The sequence below is a fragment of the Gossypium arboreum genome, chromosome 2 (assembly GCF_025698485.1).
Source record: "Gossypium arboreum isolate Shixiya-1 chromosome 2, ASM2569848v2, whole genome shotgun sequence".
Classification (NCBI taxonomy): domain Eukaryota; kingdom Viridiplantae; phylum Streptophyta; class Magnoliopsida; order Malvales; family Malvaceae; genus Gossypium; species Gossypium arboreum.
In genome coordinates this window covers 101,366,761-101,393,422 of record NC_069071.1, presented here as the reverse complement: position 1 = coordinate 101,393,422, position 26,662 = coordinate 101,366,761, and the positions used below count along the sequence as shown (strand labels likewise).

Here is a 26,662-nt window from a genome sequence, read left to right as displayed (position 1 = left end):
GGTGTGACCATGTGTGGCACATAGCCGTGTGACAGCCCGTGTCCCAGACCGTGTGCTCCAATTTGTACCTTCAAGTTCAAGTTTACCAAAACATACCTACTTGGGCATCAAGCAACCTAATTTCCATCAAATAGACTTACTCAAAACACGATTAAACAAGCTCAAAACATCTATCCTAAGTGCCTAACCAATGTGCCCTCATTGATATGGCATCTGAAATGAATATATTACTCCATGTTGTAGTGCTCAATATCATTTAAAAGAATTTTGTGATTAGGGGTCAGAAAATGCAAAAGAACTCCTTAATCTTTGTCATTCATCATTGCGAACCACTGTTGAGCGTGTTTTTGATATTATGAAGAAACAGTTTCGTGTGTTAGATGCTGAACCATTTTGGAATTTCTAAACTCGAGTAGATATAGTGTTGGCTTGTTGGATCATTCATAATCATATAATGAGTGTAACACCCCTAACTCGTATCCATCGCCAGAATAGGGTTACGGTGCATTACCAGAGTTTATAGAATAATTTCACGTGATTTATGTCATTTACTGTTATATTTGAAACTAATCATATTGTCCCTTGAATGGACCCTCGAGGCCCAATTTAAACATTAGGATCAAGTCGAGACTAAATCAGAAACTTAGAAAATTTTTCGCGAAATTTCAAAATTTTTATCATATATAAGGGTCACACGCCCGTGTGGGTAGGCCATGTGGCTCATATGACCAAGTGACATGCCCATGTCTCAGGCCGTGTGGGCATTCGATGTGAGGCATACGGTTGAGCCACTTATCAGGATGCTTAGTTGAGCCATGTAATGGGACACTTATTTGGCTAAACAGGAAAACTTATAAGAATTTTAAATCAGAGAGCTCATAGAGCTTAACAGGTAACTCGGAAGAGTTAATATCAGGGAGCACCGGATAACGTAACAGAGAGTTCAAGCGAGCCCTGTCAGAAAACTCATAAGAGTCTATATCAAGACGCTCATGTAGAGCTACGTTTGTGTCTGTATTATATGATGGATCACAATAGGTCGAGTCATGTAACAAGACGCTCACACAGAACTGCAGTAGTGCGCAACACATGCAAAATCACTACCAATCAGGATGCTCGCAAGAACTATTTAACAGGATGCTTGTCCGAGATATATTCTATCTGCAACATATATAAGACCATATTTAATATGGAAATCATATATCCATCGAACTTCATTATTCAAACGGAACTTAACATTTTCCAAACTTGGTTGAATATGTGATTATTTCATTTATTTATAACATTTATATAATTCATACAATCACATATCACATTCAATTCAAGCATGAAAATAAACACAGTTTTGTTACACGAACTTACCTTGATATTCGTTTGTATAAGAAAATATATTAATCCAAAACTTTTTCTTTTCCTTGACCTAGCTTCGAATTTGAGTTGTCTGAATCTATATAAATGAATGTAATTATCAATTTAATCCGTTTCATACTTAATTGAATTCAATTTACACCCTAAGCAAAATTACCATTTTGCCCCTTAACTTTCTATAAACTCTAATTTCGTCCCTAGGCTCAGAAAATGAAATTCATGCAATTTAATTCTTATTCCAAGCCTAACGGAATTTTACATGTTACAATAACAGCCCATGAATTTCATAAAAATCAAAATTTTTCCATGGGTTTTACCACTTTTCAATTTAGTCTCTAAATCAAGATTTCATCAAAATTTTCTTTGTAAAACTTGTTTTTCTATCAACAACCTTTAATTTTCTACCATAAATTTCAAAATTTCAGCATATTCATCCATGGAAAAATTTCTATACTTTGATATCTTTACAAATTACTCCCCAAAATAAATAAATTAGTCTATCTCAATATAAAAATATAAAAATTACTAAAAAGGGATAAGAAAACATATGTAATTAAGCTTGATTAGTTTCCTTTCTCTCTCCTAAGGTTTCTATAGAATTTGGGGATGAAGATAATGAAAACAAGATGATATTTCCTATTTAATTTGTTATCATCTTTTAATTTTTCTCATTTCCAAATTAGTCCTTAGCCTTTTTTAATTTTTCCATGGATGAATAACCAAAAATATCTACTAGCTTTTCTTTAATGGTCTAATTACCATATTAGAACCTAAATTTTTGAATTCCTATCATAATGCAGACCATGCAATAATATTAAAATAAATTTTCTTTCTTGCTCAGATTTGTGGTCCCGAAATCATTGTTCTGATTTCACTGAAAATGGGCTGTTATTATGAGAGTTGATCCTAATTATTTAATTAATCAAGTATTATATGAGGAGTCTAAGTTTGATTTGATAATATCAACTCTTACGGAGTGAGAAGAAATAGAAACAGCAAGAGAATGGTCTACTAAGAGAGATGGAATTGCACAATCTATGTGAACTAATTATATGGCTAGAAACATTAGATATGTTTAGGGCTTAAGGTTAACGTTTCCGTTATGTATGTTTTAGTATTAATTTGTAGTACTAATTGTGGTTTGGAAACTAATTTATTATTATTTTATCTTTGTTTTCTTTATAACATAATCAAGAGTCATCTATTCACTTTAGTTGTTTTCAATTTATGATTGTTAATATTCTAACTTAATAATTGGGTACTATTATATATTTCTATTTATTTATAAATATATCATTTTCCGAAAATATTAGCTATTCCAGAAAAGTAATTCATTTTTCCAGAAATAATTTTTCAAAAGCCATTTTACATGCAAACGAACGAACCCTTATTAAACTTGTATATTACAACTTTAGTTACTAGTGGCATTTTGTTGACATATTCTACAAAGTTCGATTATTGTGAAATTCCTTTTTTCCAATGTAATTGTTATACATGTTTATCACTTTAGACACATGACAGCATGAGATAGTTCATAAGGGGTAGATGAATGGTCATTCTATTTGTATCATTAGTTTCATAATCAGTCACTCGCATACCTCACACCACCCTCAAGGAGGTCATTTCTTGTCATCCACCCACTTTCAACCACTAAAAATCATAACCTTTAGCGGCACTTTTCCCACAAACGCCGCTAAAGAATATAACCTTTAAAAAATATATTTTAATTAAATAATATTTATTTTCTATGATAAATATTATATTTTTTATTTTTAAATTTTAAATTTGAACTTTAAACTTTAAACTTTTAAGGATAAATAAAAAATATTAATTAAATTAAATTTTCTATTAAAATTTTAACTTTAAAACTAAATATAAAATTAATGAATTTAAATTTAGAATTTAAATATTATGTTTAAATAAATGAGCAATCTACCTCACAAGCTCACAACTCATTTGATCTATATAATTAACTCGGCCAATTATAAAAGAAGCTACAAAACTCGTAATAATTAACCATCATGGTTAAAGAAGCTGGTACACAACGTAGCTACAAAACCCTATTTCCGTAACACAAAATTCAAGTTCTGACTAAGATGAATGACCATGGAATGCAATATTAAATAACGTTCCATTTGAAGAAGTGCTAAGCCTTGGCTTTTCCAGCTTGAAGAGATTGAATCCTCTGCTGCACCTTCAATATCTAAAGAATGCAAAACCAAATGATCAGATTCATCGTCACTTTGGCAGATAAATCTAGTTACAATCTATTATCCACACCGAGGTGCCTGGATTCTAGACTTTAGAGTTTGATATTAAGAGGACACAAACATTTTCCGGTGGTTTTACAATATAATTCAACACAATTTACAATCAAATATTAAAGCTTTGTTTATTTTCTCAAGCTGTAGTCTATGAGCTAGAAACACCTGTAGCAGAAATATGTTGAACGCAATGCCAAAAGTTTTAAAAAGAAAATCAACATAAGAAAAGGAATCAGGAACCTTCTACAGCATTAGTGACAAGATCAACAGATACATCAGGCATGACCGACACATCACCTGTTTAACCACCAATCAAATACACAATCAGAGATTCTAAATTTCCACTCCTCACTAAATTTAAGTAATTAACTCGATAATCACTAAATTCACACTCAAATTAAAATGCCTAACTAATAAACTCATACCGGCGACCATCAACACTGTAAAGTGAAAACAACAATCAACACTGACGGCTGCTTCAATTACTCTGAAGCAGTAGCAGTTCAACACAAGACAAAAATCACTTTAAAAAAAAAACCTACATGAAAATTGTCAATTTCTTTTCATAAAAAAGACCTTAAGATAAAGAATTTAATTGAAATCAAAAAATCTAAGGGAAACCAGTAGGAAGAAGATGACAGAGAAAACGTCCAAATCAACTAAACCTCTATTATATTACAATATATGTAATCGAAATTCGAAACCCCTTTGGCCTTTTACCCCCCACACAAAATACATATTGCAAGACAAAAATAATAACCCCCTTTTAAATGAATAATTAAAAATGAATGAGATCAAAGACATACACACACACATTGACATTAACATTGACATGGAAACAACAACGATTTACAGGCAAATGTTTGTCTAGAGTAAAAAGAAACAAACAACAATAAATTACTATATCTAGATCAGAAAAAATATGCTTAAATTTTGGCTCAAGGTTGGACTATAAGTAGGCTAATATAGTTTACCTTTCCTTCTCAAATTTTGACTTCAGATCATCAAGCTTCGACCTTATCTCAGCAGCCACACTGTCAACGCAATATACAAGAGGCTAAATAATGGCAGAATTTAATAAGAATTAAAAAAAAGGGTTAAACAAACAAATATAACAGTTTTGTTACATCATTTGCTCAAATTAAAGTTAGTCAAGCATCAGTTTGTGAAACCATTAGCATAGACGTAATGATCTTCACGAATCAGTAAAGGAATTGATAGAAAATAGAATAATAACACATGCACCATTCATTCAAATCTGAATACAGTAAAAGTTCAATGATGGAGTTCAAATTAAGAAATTACTACAAATTAAGAAATTACTACTTGTTAACTCGTACAAAATTCCTTGAACTGACCAACCAAAATCATGCATCAAATCGCATAAAAGTAAAAGAACACCTGCAATCAATATGAAAATTATAAATAAAAAAATAGCTTCATCTTTGAAATTGAGGAGGAGGAGGTGGTGAGAAAACCGCAAAGAAATCACAGCTCTAATGTAAAATTCTCATTGACTATAAAATTCAAACAAATATCGTTTTTAAAAGAAAAAAAAAGTGAAATCAAATTTTAATTTTACCTGGAAATTGTCTCTTCGTTCTTCTTTTTCCCGTCCTTTTGTGCTTTTTCTTTGATCAGTTGCAGAGCCGACATGATCCCTTTGAGATCACTGAAATTTCATCAACAAACAAAATGCTTATCAAATTAAAGCACATAAACACATACAGAGAAAACATAGAAGAACAGCAGTCGTGAAGAATGACTTAGAAAGATCAGGATCAGGATCGAAATCATCAATGAGTCGGGTTTTCGGATCCGATTTTCTGAGCAAGGACTCCGATCCACGCTTTTTGTTTCTTGCTTTGCTCGTTGACATTGTTTTGATTTCCTTTCTTTTTACAAAAATTTGGAGTTCAAAATGGAGAAAAAGGAGAGCGAGAGACGTTTCTTTTCTCTGTAAATAATAACTTCACGATTTTACATCTCAATCATACTTCATTAATCGAACCACAACAATGAGAAAAAAAATCGCAGAAAAACCCTAAAAACTAAAACAAGATGAATATCATAAAATAAACTGAAATTTCAACCAAACAAAATTTAAAAAAAAATAGTGAACAATTTAAAAAAAAAAAAGAAAACCCTAGAAATGAAAAGGAAAAAGAAAAGGAGTAGTTATGGTGGGTGAATTTAGTGCAGTGAAATGAAAAGGAAAAAGAAGTATGATTGGTGTAGGTGTATTGACTTGGTGTTGCTGGAAATGGAAAATTTGGGGGCAAATTTTGAGAGTAAAAGGAGATGAGAAAGAAGATGAGAAGCGGGTAACCAAATTTTATTTTTTGGTTGTAAGCGAGATTTTGAAAATGGGATAAAAAATAATAGTTTTTTATGGCGTTTTTAAAAACGTCACTATAGTTCAATTTTTTTTGTGGCATTTTGCTCAAAAACGTTATTATTGCTCAATTTTCCTCCTTCTCATATCTCCCTAAGTTCTCCTACCTCTCTTTTTTCCCTACTTAATCATTTTCTCAAATTCTCCACTTGTCATGAGTAAAATGATAACCGTTTTTTTCTTTTTTATCTCATTCTTGTTGAGCACTAGTACCAACAGTAATAGAAAGAGAAAATAAATTTAAATTTAAGACAAAAATAACAATTCATTCACTTATACATAAAAAAAAAAAACAAATTTTTATCAAATTTTTTTTTTTTTGAAAGAGAAAGGAAATCCAATTGTAAAACGCAACCTACAAATAAATGCAGCATCAGTCAAATAACGTAGATCTCATCAATTGGAGAACATAAATAAATAAAAGAAATGCATGGAGCATGTGGTTTTGCTGTGTAATAAGGACGTGTGCTTATATGATACCCCACATGTTTCTATAATTTCATTGATCATCATATCATATAAAAATAGTTTTGGGATCCTAAGTTTTGTTTAATGGTATTTCCCAAAGCTTATCATATTTGTTGTTGTTTTTGGGTCATAAATGTTTGTTGAGTAGTACATGGGAAGTGTCGTACAACTTTGTATGGTCAATGGCACAATAGGGGACAACATTACGATTCATATTCTTCTTTTAACTATTTTTGTTAGAATTAGGCATATTCTTAGCATCAAAGAATAATCTAAGCGTGTTCTTTATTTCATGATTAAAATATTATATATTTTTAAATATTTTAAAATTAAAATTTCAATTAATTATATTCAAATATTAAACATTTAAAATCCATTAATTATATGATTAACGTAGCTAAGCGTTGAAAAAGTGACTAGAAAATTTGATATTTTTCAAGCTATATTCTATGTAAATTATGCATAACTTATAACTAATAATGAATTGGTTTAATGATTTAAAGAATTTTAAAGTGTTAAGTTCCAGCCGTATTTTATTTAGGTTCGTAATTCATATTTATTATCATTTATGTTTTCACTATCTGTAGGCTCTGTGGCCCAAGTTTGGATATTTCATGGTTATCACTCCAATGGTGCTTTATAATGATATATTTTTATTATAGTTATTTGGGTGCATCTTTTAATTATCATTATGATGTACTTGTAATTTAAAAATGAACATATATATATATATATTATTTAAAAATTGTATTATGTTTAATATAATGTATTCTATAATTTAGTTTAAAAATAATTAAAATAATTTTATAAATGATTATATTTTCAATTTTTAATTGAAATTTATTAAATATAAAGATAAAAGATAACAAAATGGAATTTAGAGTCTGGAAATTCTGAAGTGGAGCCTATGGTTTAGTTGAGCCAAAGTCTCATCCCACAGTAATTGAAACCAAACAGTTATACAGCAAGAAGCTGTATCCACTCCAACCACATCCCATTGCTCTATTCTAGTTGATGAAACAAAATCAACTTGTACTCTAATATATGTGTATGTATATATGTACACCAAATGTTATACAAAATAAAATTACAAATGATTATTAAACTATTCATAAAATTTCATTTAAGTCATTGGATTGTTTAAGTTTTTTTTTTTTTTTAAGGTTCGGTTAGTCAGTTTCAAGCAACAATTCAACGACTGGTACAGTAGATAAGTACCTACTGATAAGTAGAATAACATATCTTAGATCCAAGTTGGTCTAACAGTCAATGTAGGAGATCGGACAATAAAATTGTTTGAATTTTGGTTCATAAATTTATGACGTTTAAAGTTGTTTCATTAAAATAATAAATTATAGAAAAGAAGAGGAATGAGAGTTTTTAATTGATGTAAGTGATGCAAACAGAGAAGGCCATAGAACAATAATTTTAATAGTCTAGTGACTTAAATGAAAACTTTCAAACAATTCAATTACTATTTGATAAGTTTTTGAAATTGAATGACTAAAACGTAAATTTAGTAATAATTTAATGAAGTTGGGAGTAATTTACTCAAAAATAAAATATCTAACACCGACTCTGCAGTCTCAGAGATAGAGGTGATCATGGTCAAAATTTGGGCCCATATAAATTTTTAGGCCCATCTACTAGGCCCGGGCCCGGCCCGAAATACGGGCCTAAAATTTTGTCCAAGCTCGGCCCAAAATAAAATTAATAAGCTCGAGCCCAGCCCGGCCCGGCCCATATTAAATTTTTTTTATTTCATTAAATAAAAAAGTTTAAAAATATAATAAATCAAATATATTTAAAAACATAAAAACAAATATTAAAATAAATAAAAATAATACTAAAACAATTCTTAAAACAATACACAAATTAATAATATAATAAAAGATGGTTATATTAAAAATTTAAAATAATTAAAAATATATATATTAATATATAATTCGGGCCGAGCTGGGCCGGGCCCGAGCCAAAAAACCCTTACCCGAGGCCGGGCCCGCCCAAATACGGGCCTAAAATTTTGTCCAAGCTCGCCCAAAATAAAATTAATAAGCTCGAGCCCCAATTGCCCCGCCCATATTAAATTTTTTATTTCATTAAATAAAAAGTTTAAAAATATAATAAATCAAATATATTTAAAAACATAAAAAAATATTAAAATAAATAAAAATAATACTAAAACAATTCTTAAAACAATACACAAATTAATAATATAATAAAAGATGGTTATATTAAAATTTAAAATAATTAAAATATATATATTAATATATAATTGGCCGAAATGGTAGGGCCCGAACCAAAAACCCTTACCCGAGGCCCGGCCCGTTTTCTAAACGGGCCTCATTTTTTTACCCAAGTCTATTTTTCGGACCTATATTTTTACCCAAACCCTACCATTTTTCGGACGGACCTTCAGACTGGGCCGGGCCGCCCAGCCCATGATCAGCTCTAAGTGCAGACCGTCCATTTCAGCGGCAAGTGAAAACAAATAGCGAACCGTACGCCTGTATGTTGTGGAGCCAAACAAAAGCGAGCACCCTTTCACATCCTCAAAATTATTAATTAATTCAAAAAATGTTTCCTAAATTTTTAATATTTTATTAAATCCAGTATTATTTCAATTTGGTTATACCGTTGGTCTGAACTTCAACTTTATAGATTTGAAGTGTTTAAAATATTAATTATTTAATATATCTTCAATAATATTAGATCTAAGCTAACATTTAAGTCAAAATTTGATGGCTAGTAATAGGATGGCAAAATTATATAATACCCTAAAGTTTAAAAATCAATTTAAAATATAAATTGTAATTCAGGGATATTTATGCAAATAACTCTTGTTTTATTTTCCACAAAAATCAAAATTCTTTTTATTAGAAAAAGAAAAGAAAAAATTAATAGCTTTCTTTTCCACTTTTTTTTATTAGAAAAATTGTTGTGAACAGAAAATAATAAAAATCGAAACTTGGTCCTACCAGCTTTTTTTTCTTTTCAAAGATGGCCTAACCAGTTTTTTTTTTTCTAATAACTTGTAGATTTTTTAAGGGTAAATTATACTAATAATCACTCAACTTTGATCTTAATGACAAAACAATCACTCAACTTTCAATTCAATCGCTATACTTTCAAAACATAACAAATTTATCACTAACGTTATCGAAAAGTGACAAATCAATCTCCCGTTAACATTTTCTATTATAGGCCTAACAGAGTAACTGACCTGGCCAGTTAACCTGTCATGTTGGACATGAGGAGCAAAAAGGTCTTCTTCTAAAGCTGGTCCCTCCTTCCTTTTCCCCTCTTTCTTTATTATTATTATTTTTTTATTTTTGTATTCTATATCTAGAATAATCTCATTTGGTAGAGTTTGATTTTGAAGTTGAATGTTTGAGTTGTATTATATTCATTAAACTTTACCATCAAACCACATCGATTATACTCGTTTGAAATTAAAGATAAAAAATCAAACAAAACAAAAATCAACAACAACCCAAAAGTAAACCCTAATTCCAAAATGGAACACTTCAATTTTAAAAAAGAAGTCAAATAATTAAAAGAATTTTTTTTTTCAAATGAGAAAGGAAATAAGAAGGTAAAAATAATTGTTTGAAAGAAAACAAGAAAGCAAACAAAAATAATACAACTTTCATGAAATTAAAGAATTAAAATTGGGGAAAAACAATAAAAGAATATTTGGATTTCCCCTCTAATTTCTCTTCATGATCGTTGGAAGAAACTTTATCTTCCTCTTTCTAGGGATTTGTTAACAATTGTATTAGTTTTTTTGGATGAATGGATTGTTCTAAAAAGAAATAGAGAGAAAAATATAATATAGAGAGATAAATAAAGAAATTGAAAAGAATTTTAATTTTGATAATAGTCATTTAATTTTGATTTTCTTTTCTTCTTTTCTCTTTCTAATGCCCAGTTTGGATTTTTATTGGGATTGTTTAAATGATAACATAAACTCTAGCGTGACTGATTAAATACCACTTTAATTTTCCGTTAATTTGTAATGAAAAATAGTTAATAAAACTGATTTGTTATTTTTGAACTGAATTAAAAATTAAATAAATATTTTTCATTAAAGTCAAAGTTGAATTACTGAGAGTATAATTTATTATTATTATTATTATTTTAATTAACCGAAGTCTACGGATTCTACAGATGGGTCCAAACTTTTACTCTTTTAAATAACCAAGCAAGGCCGCAAGTCACAAATACAGAAAGGCTCTAAATTTCGAGCTCTGAAAACTTTAAAAATCCATCCCACACCGACCGTTCAAAGTGTAGTGGTTGTCGGCGAGCTTTTTCTGATGGGGATTCGAGAAAGTCACACGTTCAGTGCCTGGAAATGGCTAGGCTTCGTATCTGCAGTATGGGTGCAGACCATTTCAGGCAATAATTACACTTTCTCAAACTACTCTGATGCCATCAAGACGCTTATGAACCTTACCCAGCTTCAGCTTAACAATTTGTCAGTGGCTAAAGATGTTGGTAAGGCTTTTGGTCTCCTTGCTGGTCTTGCTTCTGATCGTTTGCCCACTCCCGTCATCCTCCTTATTGGTGCCATTGAAGGCTTGATTGGGTATGGTGCTCAATGGCTTGTCGTCAGTCAGAAAATCCAACCACTTCCTTACTGGCAGATGTGTATATTTATGTGCTTGGGAGGCAACAGCACCACATGGATGAACACTGCCGTGTTAGTCACTTGCATCCGCAACTTCCGGAGAAACCGTGGTCCGGTCTCCGGAATCTTAAAAGGGTATGTCGGTCTCAGCACCGCTATCTTCACAGACTTATGCTCTGCCCTCTTCTCCGATGACCCAGCACGATTCCTCGTCATGCTTGCCGTCATCCCTTTTGCTGTTTGCCTTGTCGCCATCTTATTCCTCCGTGAAATCCCCCAATCTACTTCCGTCGCTGCAGAGAAGGAAGAAGCCCGCTATTTCGCAATATTCAACATAGTCGCCGTCGTCGTCGCTGTTTATCTTTTAACTTACGACCTCATCGGTTCAACCAATCAAGTGTTTTCGCTGGTTTTCGCGGTTATACTTCTTATTTTATTAGCTAGTCCGTTGGCGGTCCCGATATATGCTTTTGTAAAGAGTTGGCGCTTGGTCGGGTTCGAAGCTGACATGGAGCGACAACAACCGTTGCTGAAAGAGGAAACTACGTCGCCGCCGTCGGAGACAAAGGAGATCATTACCGAAGTGGCAGCAGCAGCTTCGGCGGATGACGCGACGGTGTTAGTGGAAAAGACAAAACCGGTGATAGGAGAGGAGCACAGGATAATGGAGGCGATGCAGACATGGGACTTTTGGGTATTGTTCATATCGTTCCTTTGTGGGGTGGGAACAGGTATGGCGGTGATAAACAACATGGCACAGATCGGGTTAGCCTTGGGTCACGCCGACGTTTCAATATTCATTTCATTGACCAGTATTTGGGGCTTTTTTGGCCGAATCATTTCCGGCTCTGTTTCCGAGTACTTTCTCAAGTAAGCTTCTTCCATTCCTTGCCCTTAACCTCAACTTGTTCCTTTTATTTTATTATTATTATTATTATTATTATTTTTTGTTGTTGCCAAAAACCTTAACTTTTGCTTGATTGTGACTTTTTGTTTAGGATCTTGTACTTTTAGTTGGTGGATATTGATTTATTGATTGATTCAGGTCGACATCGGTTTATTATTAGTAATATGCAACTTGATACCCTTATTTATTTATTATTTTCCATATACTTTGATTTGATCGATGAGTTCATAACAACAACATGGAAGACATTTTGTCTTTTTACTTTTTTAAAAAAAAAAATGTTTAATTTCGTCAAATGTATGCAAACATCACATACAGGTTTTAAAAAATAAACCACAAGAAAACATTTTATGTAAGAAAAATATTTTCTTTTAAAATTTACTTAACGATGATCTTAACTATCTTTTATTAAATATCTGTTGGAGTACTCTTAGATATGTATGATTTTAGAAATATATAAACTGCTACATCTCTATCATCATTTTAATAAGTATGGTTTGGTTTTTTTCTTTTCTTGAGGGGCAATATTTTGTGCTTTGAGCCGCAAAACTGCATAATTTATTTTTATTAATAAAAAAAAAAACTGGTTTACGTTTTCTTTCTGGTTAAGAAACCTTGATTTGAATCCGCTTGTGGTTTGGTTTTTCAACTTGAGTTGTACACGAAATGCTGTTGCTGTTTGTTTTGCTTGTTACGTAATTTAATAAGTTTCCAACTTTTGGAAGCAAAAAAAAAAAAAAATAATGTTTTGCCCTCAATTAATACTGTGATTAGACAGCTTTTGTTGCTTTAATGGATGTTGGGGTTAAATGCATTTTGATCAATAAATAGATGAAACATGCATCATATTAATGCCTTAATGCTGTCATTGATTAGTTATAACAATAGTATATGTGGTTTAGGTTTCAATGTAAAATCTTAGAATGATTGAAGCTGAGTGTTGGTTGCAAAGTGGGTGAACTAATATTGCAAATGGACAATGTAGATGAGGTCATGGCAGGGTTGGCCAATTTGGATAGCTTGATAGGGACTAGTTTTCACTTGGCTCATAATGATGCCTAATAAGATCTATATTCCATGTGCATTGATTTCAAACAGGAAAGCAGGAACTCCTAGGCCACTTTGGAATGCAGCATCTCAGATCTTGATGGCGGTTGGGCTCCTTCTCATGGCATTGGCATTGCCTGGTTGCCTTTACATTGGTTCAATTGTTGTTGGCATGTGTTACGGAGTCCGTCTAGCAGTGACCGTCCCGGTTGCCTCGGAACTATTCGGTCTCAAATACTACGGTCTGCTCTACAACATTTTAATCCTCAATCTTCCCATAGGTTCTTTCCTCTTTTCTGGCCTGCTTGCTGGCTACCTATATGATGCACAAGCTACTCCAACACCAGGAGGTGGGAATACCTGTGTGGGAGCCCATTGTTACGGCCTCGTGTTTATCGTAATGGCTATGGCCTCCCTTATTGGATTTGGGTTGGATGTTTTGCTGGCAATTAGAACCAAGAACATTTATACCAAGATATTCAACAGTCGGAAACCGAAGAAATCTTTGGCGGCATCCAATGGCCAATGATAGACAATTCTGCAGAAAAGGTAAGGCTGGAATTGTAGGATTGATGAGCTCTTTGCTCAGTGATATCCTGCATACACCATTAGCCATTAGCTGGTTCATCATTTTATAAGGTGATCAGTGATTCTGGAACACCACTAGTACTGTATTAATAGTATGATTGTATGATTTTTCTCTCGAAAGAAAACGTGCAATAGTAATAAATTGTTAGAATTTTGTTCAATTCTTGTTAAGACAGCAACATATGGCATATGCCTTCATTGATCTATTGGTAGGCATGTCATTTGGTTAAATGCATTTACTACGATTATCAAGATATATATTAACGTTCTTGGTTCAAATAATTATAGAACTTACAATCTTGCAACTATTTGGGTTGCCCATGATAAAAAATGGTTCATTTGGCCCAGTCTGGTCTAAGAAAATAAGGAAGGACTCTCTGAAAGTCTTGTTTGTGTTTTTGGGTCACATGAGTCGAGTTTGTCTTCGGTTTCTAATTGATCGACATATTAAAGCCTGTGGGCTACAAAAATATGGTCTTATAGGCCCACATTTTGACATCATCTTGATTTGAAAAATATTTTTTTAATTAGATGTGAGTAAAATTTAATTCGATTCAAAAAATAAAAAAAATTTAATTTCGAGTTAATTGAATCAAGTTATTCGAGTAAGCTCGAATAAGAAATTTAGGATTTCGAGTTCGAGTTGAGTTGAATTCTACAATTCAAATAACTTGAATAATATGAATAACAGATTAGTATAAATACCCTTTTGGTCCCTATCAATTTTGAAAATGAGCAAATTGGTTTCTCTCTTAACATAAATTACAAAAATAAAAATCAAAATAATTTTCAAAATTGAAAATAATTTTTAAATTCAAAATATTTTTAAAAATTCTAAAATCTGTATAATTTTTTAAAAATCTAAAAATATATAGAAAAGTTGAAATTTTAAAATTTTATAAAATAATAATTTTGGAATCTAAGTGATTAATGATTCAAGTTTATCGTACTAAAATATCATATTATTATTATGCTTTAAACAGTTTGCAAATATATATGGTTTCAAATTTATATGCTCTAACAAATAAATAGTTATATTGTAACAACATTTTAATTTACAGTATTAATTTTTCTAATTTAACTCGAACAATTTCACTCGATTCGATCGAAAGTTCACACTTAATTCGAGTTATTCGAAAATCTAAATAAGAAAAGATAAAATTACGTCATTTTAATAAATGTTTACCTTATTTAAAGTTAAAAGTCAAAACTATAAAGTTAAAAGTAAAATTACGTTGTTTTGATAAATATTTACCTAATAGTTTTATTTTCCTTCCCGAATTGTCACACTTTCCCTTTTTCCTTTGTTCATGTAAATATAACATCAAGTATAAGATTTGTTAACTTGACACGATTCAACTCGACTTGAAATTTTTTGACTCGATTAAAAAAAATTCAAATTGAATTCGGTTATTATAATAGTATTCATCAACTCGACTAACTCGAAATTTTTTAACTCGACTCGACTAAATCGAATACTCACCCCTTTCTGGCAGGTTGAAGGCCACTCTACAGTGATACTAGAATTGCAGTGAAAATGAAAATGTCTTTACCTTTTCCTTCAATGCCCAACAGGTTCCACGTCCATGGAGGAACCGAGGGATTGGGCATTCAATGTGATTTGACTTTTAAAGCATGTGAATGCATGGTCCCAATATCATGCACGCTTCACGCGTGCAAGTTCTAGCCATGAATGAAGCACCCCTGGAATCAAACTGGTCTGACAATGGAGGACTAGACTTTAATCTAAAGCAGACTTCACCTATTTCCAACCCATTTCCCATTAATTACTCATCTTCAATCCTTGTACAACTTGTGCTTTGTTTTCCAATCTCCATGATCAAAACAAAAACTAAGCTATCCCCCAAACACTAATTTCGGAATCTCTCAGTATTAGCAACAGTGCTTGGTTACACTGGTCACCTAATCCTCGAACCTCCATTATATAAATTTCTTCTTTTACACTTCTCAAAGCAGCCCAAGTTGGTGGCCAAAAGCAACCCAAGTTCTAATAATATTGGTTAAACGAACATTGTTTCAGTTTGCTGACAAAAACCAGAGTTTGGCACACAACCAAATCTTAGATTAAAAAAACACTTAACTTGGACTCATCACTTAGTTCTTAGCAACAAGCCAACTCTCCATTAAAGCTAAAGTGACTAATATTAAGTAAGGGTGGATAGAAAATAAATAAATTTCCCACTTATATAACGTTGAGTCTAAGCCTGTATAACCATATCTGGACATTTAGCAGCAAAGACGAGTTTATTTAAAGTTCACATCAAATGAAACCCTTAAGTAAAACATGTGAGCAAGGCACGGGTTCTCATAGGCCTTTCACTGTTCCCTTGTGATCCCCACCACAAACCTTAATTAGGTACACTCCCCCTCTTTCTCCTGATATCCGAAATCATTTCATTTTTTTTTTCTGTATGGTATATAATGTAAGCTTCAGCATTAGTTCAATCCAATAGCCGTTTGTTCAAAACAGGAACATGAAACATTTTGGTGGCTTCTGGGCTTTCTTCATTCTTCTTAGTGGTTCCTTGGTTGCTTCATATGGTTCTCTCTCCCTTTCTACATTTGGTTTGACTGTTCAAAACATTCTAATGGGGTTTTCAGAAAACTTAAGTGGGTTCTTTTTCTTTTTATTGCTGCAGATGGGCCTTTATATGATTTTAGTGCTTACACAGAGGTAAAACAGTTTTGAGAATAGATCATTTATCTATTGACTGTATTATGAATATGTAGTCTGAAGTTATTTGATTCACCGCAATGTCCATGACAATTGTTGATGATGTTGTTGGTTGCAGTGTAAAGCACAGCCAGAGGAGCCACTGTACCAAGGAGGGATTCTGAAAGATGAGCCTCCCATTATGAAACCTGCCATTATTGGCAAAACTGCAACTGGTTTTTACACTCCAGCTTTTCTCTTGAAGAATCTCACCCTGGGCAATTTGTACTGTTTCTCCAGTTAAGTTCTCCATCTATATGAATTTCGGATACAAATATTAAAACACAAATACTTCAAAAAAAGAATAAACAAGTTCATCGACATAGGTGAACCCTTAATGCACCTGTTACTGACTTACTGGCATGTCACACTGTATCATCCGTGGCCCAACAAGTGGCAATGTTTAAGGTTTGGATTTGTCACATAAAGTGGCAACCGACATATGCAAATGCTAGATATGGCCCCAGTTCAGGAACATCCCCCTGTTGTAGAGGCAACTGCCTTTTTAACATAGACAAAAACTTCTACTGTGAATATCAGACAAATTGTATTTTGAAACATTACAGGATTGGCTTACTCTGTTTGGTGAAATTACAGCTTGGATCAAAATACAAGGTGCAAATTCAGCTCTCATTAGGGCAAGCTTGAAGACAGAAAACAGAACATATAATTGTATAGGGACTGTTTTGGCTAAGAATGGTTGCTGGTCATTTCTCAAAGGTGGATTTGTTCTTGATTCACCTTCAAATTTAGCTTTACTGCTATTCCAGGTGAACCTATTTTCAAACCAATATATATTTAGGCTTTTATATGTGAAAAAGATTGAGCATTAGGTCATGAATGCTGTCATTGATTTTTGCTTCTAAGAACCTTTTTTTTCTAATGTCCTGGATATGCAGAACTCAGATGATAAAGATATTGATATAACAATAGATAGTTCCTCGTTACAGCCATTTACTGATCAAGAATGGAGGTTCAACCAGCAATTCATGATTAACACTGTAATTACTGTTGACACACTTTGTGAAATGATATTTCAACAATGGTAATGTCCAATATCTTAACAAAATTACTTACTGTCTATTTTTTCCCCAGCAAAGGAAGCGTGCTGTAACAATACATGTCTCAGATCAACAAGGTAATAGGTTGCAAGGAGCAGCAATAACTATAAACCAAGTCTCAAAGGATTTTCCATTTGGTTCTGCAATAGCACACACCATTCTTGGGAATTTGCCCTATCAGGTATGTGTTCATATTCATTTCTTAATACATGTCAGACAATGCTAGCTAATTGATCTTGTTTTCTTTTTGTCTTCCAGAACTGGTTTGTTGAACGATTCAATGCAGCAGTGTTTGAAAATGAACTGAAATGGTATGCAACAGAACCAGATCAAGGGAAGACCAACTACACCTTAGCTGACCAAATGCTGGAGTTTGTTAGAGGCCACCAAATAATAGCCAGAGGCCACAACATATTCTGGGAAGACCCCAAGTACACGCCTGCATGGGTTCGGAACCTTACAGGCCCTGACCTACAATCAGCAGTTAATTCCAGGATACAGAGCTTAATGAGCAAATACAAAGAAGAATTCATACACTGGGATGTCAGTAATGAGATGCTCCACTTTGATTTTTACGAGCAACGACTTGGACCTGATGCAACCTTGCATTTCTACGAGACTGCACATCAATCGGACCCTTTAGCAACCCTGTTCATGAATGAATTTAATGTTGTGGAAACCTGCAGTGATGTTAAATCAACAGTTGACACTTACATTGAAAGGATAAGAGAGCTTGAACGCGGTGGCATGTACATGGATGGAATTGGGTTGGAAAGTCATTTTACAGTGCCAAACCTTCCTCTAATGCGAGCCGTGATAGACAAATTGGCTACCCTCAGACTCCCCATATGGCTAACAGAGGTAGATATTAGCAGTTCGGTTGGTAAAGAATTACAGGGGGTGTACCTAGAACAGGTACTAAGAGAAGGGTTTTCACACCCTTCAGTGAATGGGATAATGCTGTGGACGGCTCTCCATCCAAAAGGGTGTTACGAAATGTGTTTAACTGATGAGAATTTTAAGAATCTCCCAGCGGGTGATGTGGTTGACAAGCTGCTGAAAGAATGGGAAAGCGGGGAGATGAAGGGGGTAACAGATGAGCATGGTTCATACAGCTTTTATGGATTCTTAGGCGAATACAAGGTCAATGTCGGATATGGGGACAGGGCTGCAAATTCTACTTTCTCACTCCCCCGTAGCGATGAGACTAAACACTTCAGCATTCATTTGTAGCACCCATGATTCTTGTATATGGAAATTTTAAATTTGATTTTAAACAGTACTCAAAGAGTACAAACACGTTTTGATTCGAAGTTTAAATACTAAACCTAAGGTTACCTCGGGCTATGGACGAGTTGCCACCCCGATCCAATGGATATTGGGCTCAAGCAGCAATGTCCTTGGGACAAATAAATAGTTACGTGGCTTCAATGAGTTCAATCAGCAAGCCACTGAAACAGAATATGTTGTCCAAACAAAGCCATTGGCAGGCAGCTTCAATCACACATTGCTTTGAGCTTACTCTTCAAAATCACACTATCACCGTTCACATTAAAAGCAGATCCATCCCATGTCATTTAAACAATCTTGGGATGCTGATTGGCAAGTATTACCACTTCATTTAATCGCGTTGCATCATGAGTAAACAGTATTGTTCTCTCTCAACGTCTAAACACCCCTCAAGACTTTCCCACTTTAAGGTTCGCCAAATTCAAACCTATGACCTCCTAAATATGAAGTCATTGTTGCAACTTTGGTACCATTTCATCAGACTAACACCAAAATTATATTATGATTGTAAAACGAAAGCCCAAAACCAACCTTCCACAACACCTTGAGAAGTAAAATATACTAGATCTTGTTACATTTATAATATAGGTGACAATAATTATATAAAGTTCAAACTTGAAAGTGTATGTTTTATGTTTTGGGTTCAAATTTTATACTCATCATAAGCATATAATTTTTTTTCTGAATTTTATATAAAAAGATAAAAATACCCTTCAATTAATATTTATTGCTTTGTTAAGACATGAGTTTGCTTATTTAACAAGAGGTGGGATCTAGTTATAAGTGACATCAACTCAATCAAAATCTTTATATATAGTATAAATATAAATAGAGAAAATATTTTGTACACCGCTAGTGGAGTTTTTAGACACTACAAGCAAGACCAGAGAGTTGACAAGTGTCCTATAGGGCATAATAAAATATTAAAAATAAATATTTAAAAAAAATATGCATGCTAATTTTTTAAGGTTTCTTGTGGAATAAAAGAAAAGTATATTGTCAATATATCAAATACTAACCCGTATATATAATTAATGGAAATTTGAATCATAATACTTTTCAAAAGGAAAATTCATTAATTCATTTTATGAATAGGACCATACTATTCGAGAAAAAAATCAGTCATCTTAGGCAGTGAAGGACAGTTCATCAACAAACAAAAGTTTGAACTCAGCATCAATAAAATATTATGGTATATTGATAACTAACTTTGTCACAACTCAAACACAATGTATCAGGAGTGATTGCAAGCATTTAACACGATAAGGAAATCAATCTTGACTAATCCAAAGTGGTGGGGAAAAAATCAGCAAAAGAACTTATCATCCACCAATTTGGAGAGGATAACTATAAAATTAATCCTAAAATCACTAGCAAAAGACTTCATGCACAAGTAAGACAAAAAAAACTAAAACTTGTCCAAGACAAGACAAATTTCAAAAAATGAAGACTTATTAAACAATAAAAGAAACATATAATATTTAACACAACACGGATCGAAACTGACACATAGAACCATTTATAATTCTGAAATAGTCTCAAAACTTAAATAGATTAAGAAGCTGATAAAGAGTCACCATTCGAGTATCTACAATCAACCCAATATCAAAGAGAAACTACTAGTGGTCGATGGATGTTCAGGAACGATAGACACCACCATTATATATCATAACTTGTGAAGATAATAAAAATACCTACAAAATAGATTTACAAACTTAAAAAGATAAATATATAGAATAAATGAAGGGAACAAGTAAAGAAAAAGACAGAAAATAACCAGCCTGAAAGCTAACACCCACTAAGCAAAATAAGAGGAAAAAAATTAGATGATAATAAACTATAGGCTATTGGGCAATTAATTATAGTGAAATTCAGAATTATAATACATGTGAAAATTCTATACCGACTTAAAAGATTGCCCTGACTGAAACAAGCAACAGTATGTGCATGATTAGGCATCTCCATTATTAAGAAATTATGGAAGGCAATTATTCAAGCTCCGTTTGCACAGTGCTTCTCTAAGTTAATTGAGCCGTATTTTCAGGTGCTCAAATCATATGGTAAACATTTCATCATCATTGTACCACCTAAATTGGTCAAAAAGTTGCATGATGTGGATCAAATTTTGCGACTGCCAAGTGCCAAAAGGTCTTTCATTTGCCAAAATTTTCAAAGCAAATTAATCCCACCACTTGGACTTTATTCACTTTATTAAGGTCCCATTACGATTATTTAGGCATATTCTCGAGTACTCAACTCACATTTGAATATAATTTAGGTAAAATCCTATGGAAGGTCCCTGCACTATTGATTTTTGATAGATTTAATCTTTATTTTTTATTTCTGAAATATATTTTCAATTCAAGGGTTTTTTTTTTTTTTGTAAAAATCCATCGGCTTGTTTTTTAAAATATATGCTCCTTGATATATTTTGTACTTCTTTTTAAAATGTGCAATAATGATAGTAGAGGGACTGAGCTCAAAAAACGCATAGTGCAAGGACTTTATGTAGTATTTGACCTAAAATTTACTAGTATTGATTCCTCTTCCACCGACGTCCAAAGTCCAATCATTCATGGCAGACAAAGGCAAAAAGCTGAGCTGAAAACTTGAGACTTAGGGCATCCTTCACATACAACACCCAAATTCCTCACATTTCCACATTACAAACAAGCTTTTAAGGAAGAAGATCCCACCTTTCTCTTTACAATCCAAATTGCCAAAAAAGAAACAGACAACCAAAGCTGAAAAAGCAAAGCTAACAACACAACACATAACCAAAATATCTCTAAATCCCAGAATGTTAAGAGAAACAACAGTTTTAAATGTTTATATAACATTGGGGAATCTTGAAGCTGATGATGGTTTACAATCTGGACCAAGAATCTGTCAGCTTTTTTTTCCTCAAACAAAGGCCAAAACCCCATTTTTACCCATCAAAGCTGCAAATCTGTAAAGAATTCACATTTAACAAAAGCCATAATACAAAAGGATAGGGATGGGCTACAAGTGAACTAATGAAAACAAGAAACACAAAGCTATTGATGTCATGAGTGCAAATGGTAGCAGAAAAGTGGGAGATGGTATTGTTCTTGGTGAATCTCCCATTGCCAAACCAGCTAACCATGATCCATCTGTCAACATGGTTTGCCCAGATCCTGACCCAGTACTTGAACCCGAACCAGGGTATCCGTACCCTGAAACCGAATATCCATATCCATTACCAGAATAAGTTAACCCGGGTTGTGTCCCTGACTCTTGTGGCGTTGAGCCTGTCACAGGGGTAGCTTCTGTAGCTGGCGTAGCATCTCTCGAAGATTTTTGACTGCAACAAAATGCCACATCGTTGGAAACATTAAAAGGGTTAATAATCACTATAATCTTCATCATATTCAGAGTTTAGACAGCAATTTTTTCATTTACCTAGGAGAAGAGGGACAAAAGGTGACCGTATAATCTGCTCCAGTACACGTGAAAGTGCTTGTAGCATCATCGTATGCATAGCTGTAAGATCTGGGACAAGCGGCCTTGAACATCTCAGAATAAACTGAAGGCTTACATGTGGCAGGTGTGCTATACGCGCCACTGCAACAATACTCGGGACTCCCGAATGCCTCACACGCGCTCTTGCAAGCGTCACCGTCCCCAATCCGGAGCTCCGACGGGCATTGACGGTTCAAGTCAGTTGTACACCCCGTCGAAGCACAAAGACCTGATCCACCACTGCCTTCAACGATCATGGGGATATTGTAGCCATCAACAAGGCTGACGTCGTAAAAATCTTGCCCTCCTGTTCCCAGAGTGAACTCAGCCAGAGTCACGGGCGGAGCAGCTCCGAGTCCGTTACATTCCATCTGACCCGACCCGCAGTCGCCCGTTACGCACGTACCAGACCCGGATCCGTCAAATGTGCAGCCCGTTCGACCCCAAAAACGACCCGACCAGCCAGTTGGGGCTTGAAATGAACGAGACGAGTCCTTTGGTAGCTCGAACCCAGTGCTGTCGAGTGTAGGACTGCCTGCATTTGCTAATATCCCAGGCCACACCGTGTAGCCACATCGATTGACAAATGTGAAAGAAGCACCTAATGCACCTGAAAGAAAGAAAAAAAAAACAGATGGGGGTTTTTAGTGTAAATATAAGAAACCACGATGCTTGAGAGACTCCCAGAAAAAAGGAGAGAGCTGGGTTACCTTTAGAGTTCAGAGTTAAGACAATGAGATACAGAATAAGAGCTAATGAGCTAAAGGAGTGAAGAAGATCCATGTCTTCGAAGTTTAGTTTAGCTTAGCTTAGCTACAAGCCTAGAAGATTTCCAAAGCAGAAAAATGAGGAATGATGGAAGAAGAAAGGACAAGCAGGGGAGGGTGAAGTAATTAATATGCCCCCCGAACTCCACGAGAGAGGATATTAGCGAAGAAGAGAGTGAAAAGAGGAGGATGAATGATCAACTAAAAACCGACAGAAGTGTTAATGATATAGAGAGAGTGCATATCAGTACACAGCCACTGCTATTGTAATATAATACTAATTCCTATATCCTTCCTTAATCTTGCTTTCTTTTTTAATCCCCTAGGCTTGTCCTTCTTTTCACTTGTTAACCCTTTTATTTTTGGTTTCTTCATTTTCTTCAAGTAGGAAGTACTGTTTGTTTGTTACTGTTGTCATCATAATTGTCAAAAGAAAAGGTCAATTATTTGGTCTATTTTGTTTGACTTTGCAGCGTTTTCGTTGTAAACCCAAATAAATAGTAATACTGGGAGGAGAATCTGGGTATGAAATTCCAAACAAAACCTCAACCCTAGTTTAGATAAAAGACCAGAGCTGGAATTTGGTAAGAACCTCAATATGGGGTTGAGTTGAGAGAAGACGACCATCTTTTGGGTGGTTGATGATGTATTAGAGGGAATTTAGACTTACCACAACCTCTTTTTTTTTGGTGTTTCTTTTCAGATTTCAGCAATAGAAATCTTTTTTCTTTTATTGATATGTAAATTAATACAATTATTTTGATTATATTAAAAATTAAGTCCAAAAACAACATTGTATCATTGCCTAAAATCAAGTCATACCAAAAATATTTGACACCAAAAAATAAATTTTATCATCATTAAATGCTCCGCCATTGAAACAAATTACATGAATTTATGCATCGAATCAAGATTGATGATCTTATTTCTACCAATATATATATATATATATTGATGATCTTATCCTTCCTGAACAGCTTATAAAATTTCATAAAACGTTAAATCTTTCTGATAAGACGTAAGCTCCAAGTCAAGCAACCGGTACAAGAAGAGCAATGTGAGAGTAAGAGAGTTGACTATTGAAATATCTTCCATTTAACCCTTATTCTTCATTTATTTACTAAGAAAAAAATAAATGGGAGAAGGAATTTAGAAAGATTTCTGCTGTTTTGTAAAATTATAAAATTAGTCATTCAATTATTTACTCAATTATAAAAAAAAATTAATTTTATCACTAACATTCTAAATTATTTTTGTTTTGGTCACTCTTCATTAAATCTTTAATAGAAATGATGATGTGAATTTTATTAATTGTTATAATAACACATTTAGTATTCAATACTTTCATATTTTACCAATTTGATCATAATCTAAATAATTCAATTAATTTGACACTCCACATTTACAAATTCTATTAATTTAATCCTTAAAAATATATAATTAAATGATTTTCCCAACATTCTTATTCTGAAATCCAATCATCATCATCTCCACCATGAAAGCATAAAGTTACCGACGTCAATGAATGTAAAGAAGTTGTAAACCTGAATCAAGTTCAAAAAGTTTCCGCTTTGAGGACAAGCCAGAGTTGGTCAGAGATGAAGCTATGGTGGAAAATCCTGTGCAATAACAGCTTCACTCAATTCAACTCATGATTTCGTCTATTGCACCAGCATCTAAATCAACTCATGATCTGTATATCCACTAATGCATGTGTAAAAGTTATTTCAATTGTATGCATGACGCTTGGGAAATTTGGAGAATTGGATTTTGCGAGTAAATCAGCTTAAGCTTCACTTTCTTCCAATATTTTCTTCCCCTAAACGAGCCTTATTTTTAGCTTCTTTTCATTTGTTATTGTTAGGCTCGAAAATATAATACGGATAAATTGGTTGTAAAAATAAATTTTAAGCTAATATTTTAATATTACTGAGAATCATTGACACGTTTAATATTATTGAGAATCATTGAGAATGCATTGATTCTTTATTATTTTGGATTGATTCGTTTTTCTTTTTAATTTTATGAATTTGATATTTCAAGTATATACTATGTTGAATCTTTGAAATTCTTTGATAAAATTTTTGGGTTTTGATTCTTTTAATAAAATTTTAGAAATTTATAAATATAATCTAGTTTAATATTTGCATAAGCTATTCAAAAGATAAATTTTATTTATTTATAATCAATTGATAAAATTGATTTATAAGATTTCTTTCGATAAACCATAAAAGTAACACATTTTAATCCCATACTTAGCATATTTTTGGATGATTTATTATCTAATTTAGTGAATTTGATGCTCTTAATCCTTTAATTTCATGTTTTATACTTAGGAGAGCATAGGGGAACAAAAGGAGAAGAAAACGGGCAAAAACGGACAACACGGGTTGAGCACAAGCCCATGTGACAGCCCGTGTCGATATCGCTCCCTATTTCCCAAACACGCTGAAAAAGCTAATTTTTAGGGTTTCTGAGCACTCTAAAGTCTATATAAACACACTAGAAGAAGACCTAAGGGGACACACAGAGCAGAAAGCAGAAATTACTCGAAGGAAGCCGTTGGAATCATCTCGAAAGTAGATCCACTTCAAGATTGAAGATCTCCATTCAAATTTCTCTCGAAGTTTATTTGGGTTTTTTATGTCTTATTGTTTTTCTAAATTTGAGATGGTTTCCTTTCACATTATGAACTAAACTCCCTAAATACCTAGGGAGGATGAAACTTATGATGAATCTTATTATTTAATGTTCTGAATTTAATGATAAATACTTGTTCTTGTTCTTAATTATGTGTTCTTAATTCTTGATCTAATATTTTCAAGATATTAATTCAAGTTGATGTGCTTATTCAGTGGAGCAAAAGTCCCTATTAAGAGTAGATCTACCATAATTAAGCAGAGTGGCATGCAACCCTAGAAATAGGGCTACATAAATCTGCCGGATTAGAGTCAAATCTAATAAGAGAATCCATAGATCGAGTTAATGCGACAATAAGGGTTTTAATTAGAAAGAGATTTCAATTAATCGACCTAGAGTCAGTTGTTTTTAGTCTCGAAAGAGATATTAACATAATTTAGAGATTTCGACGGATCAAGACAAGCGAATAAATGGTTTGATTCAGAATCAGAATAATAAGTGAAGTCTAGGTGGATTCTTTCTTGGGTATTGTCCTCCTTATAAGTTTTCTTCAAGTATTTTTCCCAATTCGCTCTCTGTCGTGTTCAATAGTTAATTAGTTAGTTAATTTTAGATTAAAACAGATCCATTATATTTTAGGCTAAATAATAGAAAGATAGTTAATACTAGTACTTTTAGTCCTTGTGAATACGATATTCTGGACTTACCATAACTATACTACCATTCGATGGGTGCGCTTGCCTTAGTCGTGATCGTAGTCTAGTTTAGTGAATCATAAAATGATCATCAATTTTTTAGCGCCGTTGTCGGGGACTAAGATATTAGGAACGCTTGATTTTTATTAATTTAGCCATTTTTATTTTATTGTATTTTTTTTGTTTAGTTTTATTTTTAATTACTAATTTTTCTTTTGTTTGCGTCTGGTAGGTTCTTATAGTTTATGACTAGAAGAATCTTGTCAAGACCTCTACTTTTTTACAGTGAAATTGAAAGCACAATTCGCAGAAATTGTAGAAA

General features: G+C 33.1%; 3 protein-coding genes across 4 annotated transcripts; 2 read left to right on the top strand and 1 right to left on the bottom strand.

The window, feature by feature from the left end:
- The first annotated feature begins 10,683 nt into the window (after positions 1-10,683).
- LOC108480459 (protein NUCLEAR FUSION DEFECTIVE 4-like) lies at positions 10,684-13,831 on the top strand. The gene is made up of 2 exons (XM_017783473.2): positions 10,684-11,998; positions 13,134-13,831. Exons 1-2 carry the CDS (start codon positions 10,815-10,817, stop codon positions 13,609-13,611), a joined length of 1,662 nt encoding a protein of 553 aa, XP_017638962.1. The 5' UTR covers positions 10,684-10,814; the 3' UTR covers positions 13,612-13,831.
- Positions 13,832-15,658: 1,827 nt separating this feature from the next.
- On the top strand, positions 15,659-18,762 carry LOC108480701 (endo-1,4-beta-xylanase 5). 2 transcript variants are annotated; one of them, XM_053025069.1, is made up of 8 exons: positions 15,659-16,047; positions 16,162-16,232; positions 16,331-16,365; positions 16,484-16,643; positions 17,002-17,174; positions 17,304-17,405; positions 17,500-17,646; positions 17,724-18,762. In XM_053025069.1, the coding sequence occupies exons 2-8, from the start codon at positions 16,166-16,168 to the stop codon at positions 18,696-18,698; spliced, it is 1,659 nt and encodes a 552-aa protein (XP_052881029.1). In that variant the 5' UTR covers positions 15,659-16,047; positions 16,162-16,165; the 3' UTR covers positions 18,699-18,762. The 2 variants fall into 2 exon arrangements, with proteins under 2 accessions (XP_052881029.1, XP_017639267.1); XM_017783778.2 differs by having other exon boundaries at positions 16,046-16,232.
- A 2,620-nt stretch (positions 18,763-21,382) lies between these two features.
- LOC108481025 (thaumatin-like protein 1) lies at positions 21,383-23,469 on the bottom strand. Its single transcript, XM_017784186.2, has 3 exons — positions 22,949-23,469; positions 22,179-22,848; positions 21,383-22,080 (listed from the first exon to the last, which is right to left on the bottom strand). Exons 1-3 carry the CDS (start codon positions 23,019-23,021, stop codon positions 21,759-21,761), a joined length of 1,065 nt encoding a protein of 354 aa, XP_017639675.1. The 5' UTR covers positions 23,022-23,469; the 3' UTR covers positions 21,383-21,758.
- Between the last annotated feature and the right edge of the window lie 3,193 nt (positions 23,470-26,662).